Raw genomic sequence first — 10,834 nt, forward strand, 5'->3', positions numbered from 1 at the left:
TTGGCTCCTGAGGCTTCATTTCCAGATTTCCCCTCCCTGGGCAGAAAGGCCAGACCTTTCTGTAGACGCCCTGGTCTGGGATGTCACCCCGACCCTCATTCTGTACTGTGAAGTTTCCAAATCCAATGAGTGAGGCACCCAGGAAGACTTCTGGACCAACCTGAGGAGGGCAAGAGGGCAGGTAGGCGGGGCCTCTTTCCAGGAGAACTTCCAGAAGGATCCAAGGAAGCAGTTCTCCTGCCCCAAGAAGGAAGAGGATTCCCTCCCCACCCTCAACCCCTTCTTACTGAGATTCACTGCTTTCCTCCTTGAGCCCCACCATCTCTTCACACAGGAAGGGGTCACTTCTCTGTCCAGGTCGTAACTTCCTGTCCTCCGTCTTTCCCTGGTGGGGACTACAGGTTCCACGGGTGAGGTGACTGGAAGGGAGCCTGGTGCTGCAGACATTGCTGGCCCTGGAAGGTGATCTCTGGGGGGTCAGGGCCCTACTCAGCCTCCACCCTCCCTGAGAGCCTGTGTCCAGGACTAGAGGGAAAGGGCAGGGTGGGGAGCTGGGGGAGACAGGGCCAACCGGTGCACCCAAGAGGAAGACCCACCTCCCTCAGCCTAGCCCCGACTATAGAGGAAAGGGGTGGGGGGAGACTCTCTGTGAACCCCCTACCCTACACCTCCAGCTCCGGGGGTGAGCAGAGATCAAGATCTCCTCCAGAGTAAAACCTCAGTCCCGTGCGCCCATTGAGCGCACCTACAAGGGAGTTGGCGCCCACACAAGTAAGGCAGGTGGCAAACAGAATTTGGAGTCTCCGAGTTTGTTTTTATAACCAGACCGGCCCTTAAACTTGAAAGGGCTGCAGCCGCTCTCGGAGCGGAGCCCCGCGCTCCCATTCATAGGCTGCCCCCTGCTGGTCATCTCACAACAAACAGTCACCGTTTGAGGATGTGAGCGGAATGGATGCAGGGTCTGGAGGTGCCCCGTTCTGGGGGAGTTAGCCTTTTCTTTCTGGCGGGGGCGGGGGTGTTGAGTGGCTCTAAACATAAGGGTTCTAAAATTGGTTAGTCCATGGGTTCATTAAATTGGATGAAGAGGGGCGCCTGGGTGGCTCGGTGGGCCCCGCAGCCAGCCGTGAAATCAAGCCCTGCTTTGGGCTCTGTGCTCAGTGCAAGGTCACTTGAGATTCTTTCTTCCTCGCCCTCTGCTCCTCCCTTCATCCCTGCTCACGCGCTCTCTCTTTCTCTCTCTAAAATAAATAAATAAAGTTTCTTAAAAAGCTGGCTGAAGAAATCATACCTTCATTGTCACTCATCTCAACCTCAAACTTAGCATTTCCCTCCATTACAAATGTCAGCCACAAATCACAATAGCTATAGAAGAATCTGTGATGGGGCGCCTGGGTGTCTCAGTGAGTTAAAGCCTCTGCCTTTGGCTCAGGTCATGATCTCAGGATCCTGGGATCGAGCCCCCGCATCGGGCTCTCTGCTCAGCAGGGATCCTGCTTCCTCCTCTCTCTCTGCCTGCCTCTCTGCCTACTTATGATCTTTCTCTGTCAAATAAATAAAATAAAAATCTTAAAAAAAAAAGAAGAATCTGTGACATTGTCATAAGGTAGAGAAATTGCAGATTCAAAATCACAGATGTTTTCATATTATATTACAGGTATCGCAGAATAGATATGTAGATTCCTATTACACAGTTTTTAATACCTAAAATACTTAGGATTACCGTACATTTTGTACACATAAGACCCTTACCGTTTCTAGGCTTCAGGAGACGATAACAATGGGGTCCATAACACACAAAAAGGTAAAGCACCCTCGTTTTCATTAACAGGGTGGTGAGGGATGGATGGTGGCTCTTAACAGGAGGCCCTGGGGCAGAGAAGAAGGTGCTGGGGGTTACAGCTAGCAACTTTTTACCATCGGAAGGGAAGCATATCAATATTTCATCATGGGTTTGGCAGTCCTAACATGCACCATACCACGACCAGCCTGGGTAGGCACAAATGGTGGGTCTCTCGGGCTTTCTTTCTCGACCCAGTGGCAGGGTCCTTGTAACAATTCCTGAAGAGTCAACGCCAAGAAATCTGGACCACAGCAGAGAAATGAAATCTGAGGCCCAGATCCGGCCAGGTCCATACGGACCTTCCAGCTCGTCAGCATCAGAGCCAGGACCAGATTCACCCTTACCCCATCTTCTCCCTCCTTCTATTGCCCAGGGACCCTCTACATTCTCAGGGGAAGTGCCAGGAACCAGATGCAGCAAGGTGCACCCTTGGCAGCAGACCAGTGCCAGAGACATGAAGACTTCCAAGGAGACAGGGGGCCAAGCCTTTTCCCAGCCGGAACTCCTCTTCCAGGCCCAAAGTACATGGAACTCTTGGGGTGAGGGCCAACCCCATAATTCAGCCATCATTGCAGCTTCAGCAACCATCTTGTGGCCATTGACCTCCAAGGATCACCGTCTCCAGCCTTCATCCACTTCCTGGTCTCAGGGCCTGAATTTCCTGTCTCTTCCTGGTCACCTCCTTCAGGACATCTGTATGCACATGCCAGCAGGTCCCAACCTGAACTCATCACCTCCCCCAGCCCCCGTCCTGATCCAACTTGGATTCCCAAGCCCCGTGACAGCTATCCCACCCCCCACCCCACCCCGACATTCAGGCCCCAGACCAAGCTTCAGCTTCAACTTCTTCCTGTCTCTGGCTGTCTCATCCCATCAGCCGCCAGTTCTGGAAATCTCACCTCTGAAAATCTCCACTTCGTCTGTTTCTCACCGTCTCCGTGGATACTGACGGAGTTCAGGTTCCCTTTGGCTGTCAGCCCAAATTCCTGCACCACCCTCCCAAGAGCCCCTCTGCTTGCCGTGGGGGTCTGTGACCTGGAGCCACACTGTGGGATTAGACCCCTGACCCTGCCACTGAATAGACACACAGCTTCGGCCACACACGTTCATCCCTCTAGGCCCACACTTCCTGTGAAATGGGCATAATAACAGTGCCTGCCTCAGAAGCAACTACGAACAGTCTAAGTTAACACATAGCCCCAGGCCTGGCACTCAGTGTGTGTCAGCTCTTAATCTCGCTCCTTCAAATCCAGCCTTCTCTCAGCGGCCAGAGATAATCTGACCGGGTCATCCCGATTAACCCTCCCACCTTCCCCTGGAGAAGCCTTATCACCGAGACTACAAGGCTCCAGAAGACCTGTCTTCCTTTCACATCATAAATATCCACTTTCCCCTAGACACCTGATCCATCTTGCCTCCAGACCCCTGCTTTATGCTGTTCCCTATGCTTCAACGCTCATCCCGCCTCTTCCAGCCAATCATCCTGAGTGTCCGTGGTCCTGCTGGGAACAGATGTCTCCTCCAAGGATCCTCCCCAGATCCCTCCAAGCAGGATGACTCCCACTCCCCTCCCTGTAGGCCCAGTCCATCTTATTCCTAGGAACAAGTGTGTGTTCATGTCTCACTCATTTTAGAATTCCCAGAGTGCTGCCCAGCCAGGGCTCTAAGGAACCCAGAGGAATCCTGGCACTTGTAGGCATCTTAGAGTTAAGTCTCAGCCCAGAGAGGGTGGTCACCAGGCATATCCAAATTAGTGCCTGAGAACAGTAGGGTGTGAGTTCTCTACCTACCCCAGGTCCTCCGTTTCCTCCACTAAGGAAGTTAAGAGCTCTTCTGGGTTTGGAGTGGTGCTAGGGGCCAGGGGCCGTGTCCTATGCAGGCCGGCCAGGCCAGGAGATGCTCCCCCGGACCTTAGCCAAAACCATGTCCACCTTGTCTCTCTGATGAGGGCTCAGTGCACAACCTAGCTAGCAGTCCTAGTGGTCTCTGGGTGGGGAAAGGTGCTCTAGAGAACCAGACCACCCCCTCCACACACACCTTCCGTCTACCCTAGAGTAGAGCCTTTGTCCCAGCCTCTGTTTTGCCAGACCTGCCTATGACTTTGGGACAAAGCTTCCCTTCTCACAGTCTGGGTCTCCATCTTTATCAAAGGAAAAACCCCTTCTGGCTGCAACATATGCTAAATGCTGACTCGAGATGCTGAGTGTGACACCAGGGTATAGAGGATTAGTGGACAGGATGACCTGGGGGCCATGTTATCGCCCCATTCCCAACTCCACCCCCTCCCCATACACACATGCGGGCTCACAGCCAAAGAACAGAAAAGGAGAGAGTTTATTGAAAACTATATACAGTTGGTCCAGGCCCTATCACAGGCCACAATCTGGAGGGATCCCCCCCACACCTTAGGCTCGACCCCCGATGGTAAAGGCTAGGGCTGGAGCTGGGGCTGGGGCTGGGGCTGGGGCTGGGGCTGGGGCCGGGGCCAGGTCCTGGCTCCCTTGGGAATCTTGGCAGCCAGACCAGCCCCTCACTCCAATGGATATTTATCTGTGAATCGACAATCCTAAATAGCCTGTTGGTGGCAGGCAGGGAATAGGGAACGGGGTCCCTGCCCTGACCTTGCCAAAGCCTAGATAGGGGAACACTACTCTTAAACCTGGGTCCCAGAGGCCCAGCTAGGCTGTCTGGAAGTCCTGGCTACTCCTCTCCTAGGAGGCCTTCCTGGACATGGAGGCAGACAGGCCTCCTACCCCACCCCCACCCCACGGGCTTCAGAGACCTGGACTGGGGACATCAGGTACCCTCCCTCCCATTGCCAACTTGGGGGTCCAGGGCTCTCGGACCACTCCCCAGGCAGAAGACCTCGGGTTGAGAGATGAGTGTTGGGGAGGACACAGCTAAGGGCCCAGGACCCTCCTAGGGCAGGGGGCTGGTTTTGCAGGTCAGGGTGTTCCACTGTAGGAATAGTCTGCTTTGTTGTGCATCACCAGCCGGTCATCCACGAAGTAGAAGCTGTCAGACTGTGTCTCGTATGGGTGACGGATCATTTCACTGACTGCAAGAGAGGCCCCGCCAGTTGGGGCAAAGGTCAGGAGCCTGAGCCGGGGCCCCTGCCAAGGAGGCTTCGGGACTGTGGGATGGGGACAAGCTGAACAACCTCAGACCTCCCTCCACCTCACAGAGCTCCCCCAGCCTTTTTGAGCCTCAGTTTCCCTACCGGTGGCATAAGAATGGCAGCCAAACAAGAGACCCAGGGTAGGAGAAAGGGGTCAGAACCACACTTCCCCGCCAGTTTGGTCTCTCTAGTCTTCTTCCCTGCCTTCCCCCCAGCCCCCCACGGCCCCTCCCACGCACTCAGCTCCTCAGAGAGAGGGGGGAAGTCGTAGATGTGCTCGCAGGTGTTCTTGCTGCTGGGGATGCAGAAGCCAAAGTGGAAGTCAAAACTTTTGAGGAGCTGGTTGCGGAAGTAGTGCCTCTCAATCATGCGGAAGTTGTTGACAGGCTTGTCTCCCACTGTGAATTCCACCCTGGCAGATAGGAGGGCAGACCTGAGCTTGGCCTTGAAGTCAGGCGGCAAGGCTCCAGACAGACACCACCCCCCAAAAAGAGAGGCTCAGTAAGAACTCATTCCCCACTCTCACCCCTATCCCCAGCCCTTGCCCACCCCCCACCCCACCTCCATCCAGTGACTCACGTGGCTCCCACCTGCCTCAGGCGGAGGAAGGCAGGGGTGAACTGGTAGCGAACAAAGCGCCCAGCATTGGGGTCCAGGTCCCGCCGGTTGATGGGCAACCGCTCTGTAATGTACCCCAACTGGGGCTCAGAGGGATTCAGGCCAGGGCCCCGGGCCCACCCAGGGTTCCCATCCCAGGGCCCCCATCTGTCTGAATTCTTAAAAATTCCCCCAGGAGATTCTGATGCACCTTGAGGGTTCAGACATTTGGCCAACTGGTTCCCCACCCCAGGAAGGTGGGGTAGTTTCTAGGTCAGCAGGTCACCAATTTTAATTGAGGTTCCCGGGGCCCCAGGAGACAGAGGCCTGGGGCCTCTGGGACTGCAGTTCCCAGGAAGGCCTGCAGAGGGCAGGCTGGCAGGGACGGAAGGGGCCAGACTGTCCCCACAAGATGTCCAGCCCCAGAAACAGATGGGAAAGAAAAGCAGAGGCCCAGCCCCAGCTCTTCTCTGACTCCTCTGCCGCCTGATGAGTCCCTGGGCAACCTGCTTCACCGCCCTCGCCCACCTCATCCTTCTGTTGATGGCCTACCCAGCCAGACCACTCACCTGAGGCTGGGGGCTTCTTGATTTCAAAGAGGACAGTGCCTGAGTCCATGTCTCGAATCTTGAACCTGATGAAGTCGATCTTGTAGATATTCTCCTCGGGGGAGCACAGGTAGTCTAGGGAAGACAGGCAGCTAAGCAAAAAAGGGATCCGCCCAGAAGCCCCAGCTGCCAGCTCAGCCTTTGGGGGACCCCAGACTAGCTACCACTTTCTCTGATTCCAGAAGGTCATTGCCTTCCAGAAGGAGAGAAGGGAGTCCCAGCCTTCTAATGAGGGACAAACAGCTCTATCCTCTGAGGTCTCGGAGGTCAGGGAGGGGCAGAGTGAAGGAGGAGGGTAGAAGACAAGGTCACCTCCCTACCCAGTCTCCTTTCCATCCTGGAGTTGTGGGGCCTTATTCCAGCCTCTGCTCTGGCGGGGCCAGCTCAGTGACTGTGAGCCTGATGGGTCTCCAACCTAACAATTGAGGTTCCCGGGGCCCCAGGATACAGCTAGAGAGGGATACAGCCCTGGCCTTTGAGAACCTCGTGCTAAAGAGGGTGACACAGCTCCACCTCAGGAGAAACACAGTACTTCCCAGGAGAACATTCACACCCCCGCCACATAGCTGCCCCTGGTGCTACCTCTAGGAGGTGTTAAGGCAAGGACTTCCCTGACCTAGGTTGTGCTAGGGCAGGCAAACCACCCCTCCTAGGTTCCTCCCCCCCACAACCCCCTCTTCTCCCCATAAGCGGCTTATATAAACCCAGCTCCCTTAAGCAGCTTAGCCAAAGCTCTGCTGACTCAAGCCCAGAGCCTGGAATACTGGGGGAAGGGGGCCACCTTTGCTCCCATCCCCTGCTGATCTCCAAATGGGAGGAAGTCTTAGCAAATGGAGGGAACCCCCTCAAAGCTCATCGACCTAGCCTGAGCTCTGAGCCACCCCCAGAGAGAAGAGTACAAGCAAAGCCAGGAAGTGGGTGTGTGCGTGGGGGAAAGGGAGTCCTCGGGCCCAGAAGAGGAACCGGGACACAGTGGTGAACCGTGGCTGAGGAAGCTTGCTTAGGAACATCAGGGCCTGGTCCAGCAACAACTGTAGGTGCTCAGGGAGGCCCCTGCAAACTGAAAGGAGCAATGGTAGGTCTGGTGCTGTCAGTCGGCAGGCCATCACATCCTCCCTGACAGAGGCCCGGAAATCACCCTCCAGGCCCCTGGGCCACCTCCTATTCCTCTGGGGCAGGAAGAGGAAGTGAATGTAAAGTCCTTCTCTCGTCCCCAAGCCCAGGGCAGCCCCCTCCAGGAAGCCCTCCTGGTAGCCTCCTGGCATCCTAGGGTCCAGCAGGGCTTAGGGGGAGAGGCTAGATCCCTGGCCTGTCAACCACCGTCCATGGTGGAGAGAGAGAGGAGGAGGAGGAATGCCAGTGAGCAGCCCTCACCTCACCCTCGACACACCTTATTTAAACAGAAAGTAAGTACCAGTCCAAAGATGCCGAAAGAAGGTGCGGGGCACAAGGAAAAGAGGTAGCAGAACTGGGAGCAAAATCCTAGCTGCCCAGCTCCAGCTCCTGGGAATGTCCTTCCTTCTTCTCCACATTCTTCTGCTCTTGGAGCCTCTCCTCGAATTCCGGGCTAAGTTCTTAGGTCTGCCCTCAGTCTCTTCTACCACACCTTGAATTATCAGCCCTTTTGTCCTTAGAGGAAGTGAGGGAAGTGGGATGCCCGTGGCTCAGAACGCGGCACCCACACCCTCCCTTCTGCCAAGGGAAGGATGAGGCCTGGGACCAGGGTCAGGCCAGATAAAGGGGCAGAGTGGCCGAAGGCTCAGAACACAACTGCCACCCCCTTGCCCTCTGCCACAAATATCTTCCTAAGCTGGATTCAGGGCCAATAATCCAGGAGGAGCAAAACTCAGACCTGTGTGATTAGGGTCAAAGGAGACCAGGGGGTGCCAGGATAGAGATCCCTGGAACCTGGTTCTCAGCTTCTAGAGAGTAAAGAGTTCCCAGGAAGCCCCTTCCCCTGCTCATCCTCACAGATGCCCCATGTCTACCGGCTTTGAATCTCTTCCAAATTAGGGGACACACGGCAGTGACATGGGCTGGGCGCCCCCACAGTCGCAAAATAACCTCTAAAGTTACCGAAGACCCAGACAGGTCAGCCTGACCTCCACAAACCCTGTAAGTTCTGCCCCCATTCTAAATGCTGCTGTTGCCAGTTCCAGCTCAACTGGCACGAACATCAAACTGGTCCAGGCCCCCTCCCTCTGCTAGTGTCTGCTTGGGCAAGGCAGCTCAGTGCTCTGGGGGCCCAGCCAAGAATGGCTGCTGCCTGGCTCTGAGAGGAGGGAGAAGCTGGTCCCCCAGGGACTCAGATGCACAGGCCTAGCTAGACCTGCCATTACGGTCTCCTCCACGGCTCCAGCTGGCAGCCTCGGGCTCTGTTGCTCCCCCAACTCCAGGGCTCAGGCCCACTCCAGCACCTGCCCCCCACCACTAGTGAGGGCTTCCAAGAGTTGCTCTCGCAGAGGGAGCTGGAGCAGGATTACTGAAAAATGAAGCTAAGGTAGAGGGCCACTCTCTCTCCAAATGCCTCTGTTCTTTGAGGCTCAGCCACTGCCTCTGGCACGAGGCTTCCTAGCCCTTGTTCCCTGACTGTGGTAACCTCCTCCCGGGCCCTGAATGCCCAGTTGTCTGCCTCCAGGCAGCAGCCGTGAGCAGTCCTGTGGGGCCCTCAGTACTACTGACAAAAGAGCCCTATTTACAGAGCACACAGCAGGCCAGGCACTAAGCAAAATCAGAAAACTGGTTTCCACAGCAGCCCTATGAAGTAAGTGCTGTTATCCCCATTTTACAGATGAACATGGTCAGAGCGGTGCAATTACTTGCTCAAGGTCACACAGCCAATTACATGTCATAGCTGGGACTTCAACCCAGGCAGTTCAGTTCAGAAACTCAACCACAGCAGAGACTAGGCCTCCCGGAAGAAGACAGGCTAAGGTGGTAGAGGGGAGGGTGCAGGGAGCAGTAACCTACTCCCTTGAGAGGGCTCAGACCAACCCATTGAAGCTTCCTGCCCAGGTCCTTTCCTGGGGCTGGAGGATGGCCCGAGACCTCCTGGGGGGACCCAGAGTGAGGGCATTTAATGGTCAGGGAGACTGGAGGGTCTTAAAGTCACCTAAGTAACTCAGCCTCTGCCTAGCCTCCAGGGTGAGGACTGAGGACAGACGGCACTTAGCACCCATCCTCATTATCGCAGAGAAAAGCCTCAAAAGCCTGTGACGGCTCCATGGGGAAGGGGTCACAGTTGCAGCTGCTGCCCGACCTCCACCATGGGAAAGGGGGATGGCCTCCTCAGGAAGGAAGGAGTAGGGTGAAAATAAATGTCTAAAGGGAGAAGAAGCGAGCACAAGGAGATCAAGGGAAGAGGGAACATGGAAATCTCACGCTCGGAGGCAGAAGGGTAGGGAACTCAGGCAAGGGGCACCCCGGTGGGGGAGGGGAAGTAGGGGGAGGTGGTAGGGCGGGAAAGGGGGCGGGAGCCCAGGCTCCGAGCTCCGCGAGGGCCCCCTCCCGCGCTCTCTCCCTCCCGCCCTCCCGCTGCTGGCGGCGCGCCCCACCGGTGCTCACCGCCGGTGATCCGCTGCAGCCCCAGCACGTCCTCTGGCCCGATCGGCTGCTTCCTCTGCAGCGGCCCCGGCCTGGGCCCCAGGCCAGCCTCGGGCTCCGACTCGGACCCGGACTCGGATTCCGCCTGCAGCTGTGGCTCGGGCTTGGGCTCCACGCTCGGGCCCGAGGCCTCTGGAGCGGGCTCCGCCCCCGTACCAGCCCCGCCGCCGCCCTTCTTCACCTTCATGGCCTCGCAGGGCCGCCGCTCGCCTGCTGCCGCGGCGGCTGCCTGCGCCGGCTGGAACGAAGAGAAGGGGGAGCGTCCGCAGCCCCGCCCCCGGCCGGGGCCCCAGGTACCGCCCCGCCCCCAGGGGTGGGCCAGCTCTGGGCCCCGCCCACCCCGCCCAAAGGCCGGTCCGCACCAACCTGGGATCACTCCCCCGGGGCTGGGCGGGGCCTCGCCTTGGGCTTCATTCACTTTTTCACTAGGTACTAGGAGTCCTGTCTACCTCTCCATACTCGCTGCGCTCCCGCCACTCTGTCCTGCCATCTGCCCCTCAAGCGAGTTCCCGCCTCAGGATCTTTGCCTGGGATGCTCTTCCCCCAGATGGCTTCCTCTTCTGGTCTTAGTTCGAATGTCACCTGCTCAAAGCTCCCCTCCCCCACCAACACCCAATCTAAAGCACTAGCCGCAGGTCCCCATCTGATCAGCCTATTTTTTCCTTCTAATGCAGGATCTGAAATTAGTTTTTGTTCATTGACTCTCCCCACTAAAAGATCAGTTCCGTGGAAGCAGAGATGCTGTCTTTGTTCTCTTATAATACCTAGCAGTTACAACGGTGCTTAATATATTCTTTTTATGAATTTATGAATGTTTGTATTTAAAGGCTTACACTGGTACAAGCTATTCCCTCCCAGACCCCCTGCGAAAAAGGCAGAAGTAGATGCTAACAGCTTTGTTGGGCAACCTTGTACGTGCTAAGGGACAACAGCCTAGGCGACTTGCCACCACAGGGCCCTCCAGGGCAGGGAAGCGGGGCCTCTCTCTAGGGCACATGGCCAGGTAGAAGCAAGGTGGGCCCAGGCACCCAGGACAGTTGGCAGGAAACCATTACTTGGACACAAATG

The 10,834-nt window shown here is 56.5% G+C and overlaps 1 protein-coding gene across 1 annotated transcript; it reads right to left on the reverse strand.

The window, feature by feature from the left end:
* Window positions 1-4,156: 4,156 nt before the first annotated feature.
* Window positions 4,157-10,022, reverse strand: UNC119 (unc-119 lipid binding chaperone). The gene is made up of 5 exons (XM_047706796.1): window positions 9,728-10,022; window positions 6,125-6,238; window positions 5,538-5,640; window positions 5,198-5,370; window positions 4,157-4,898 (listed from the first exon to the last, which is right to left on the reverse strand). Exons 1-5 carry the CDS (start codon window positions 9,951-9,953, stop codon window positions 4,786-4,788), a joined length of 729 nt encoding a protein of 242 aa, XP_047562752.1. The 5' UTR covers window positions 9,954-10,022; the 3' UTR covers window positions 4,157-4,785.
* Window positions 10,023-10,834: the final 812 nt, after the last annotated feature.

This window comes from Lutra lutra, chromosome 16 (genome assembly GCF_902655055.1).
Source record: "Lutra lutra chromosome 16, mLutLut1.2, whole genome shotgun sequence".
In the NCBI taxonomy this organism is placed as follows: domain Eukaryota; kingdom Metazoa; phylum Chordata; class Mammalia; order Carnivora; family Mustelidae; genus Lutra; species Lutra lutra.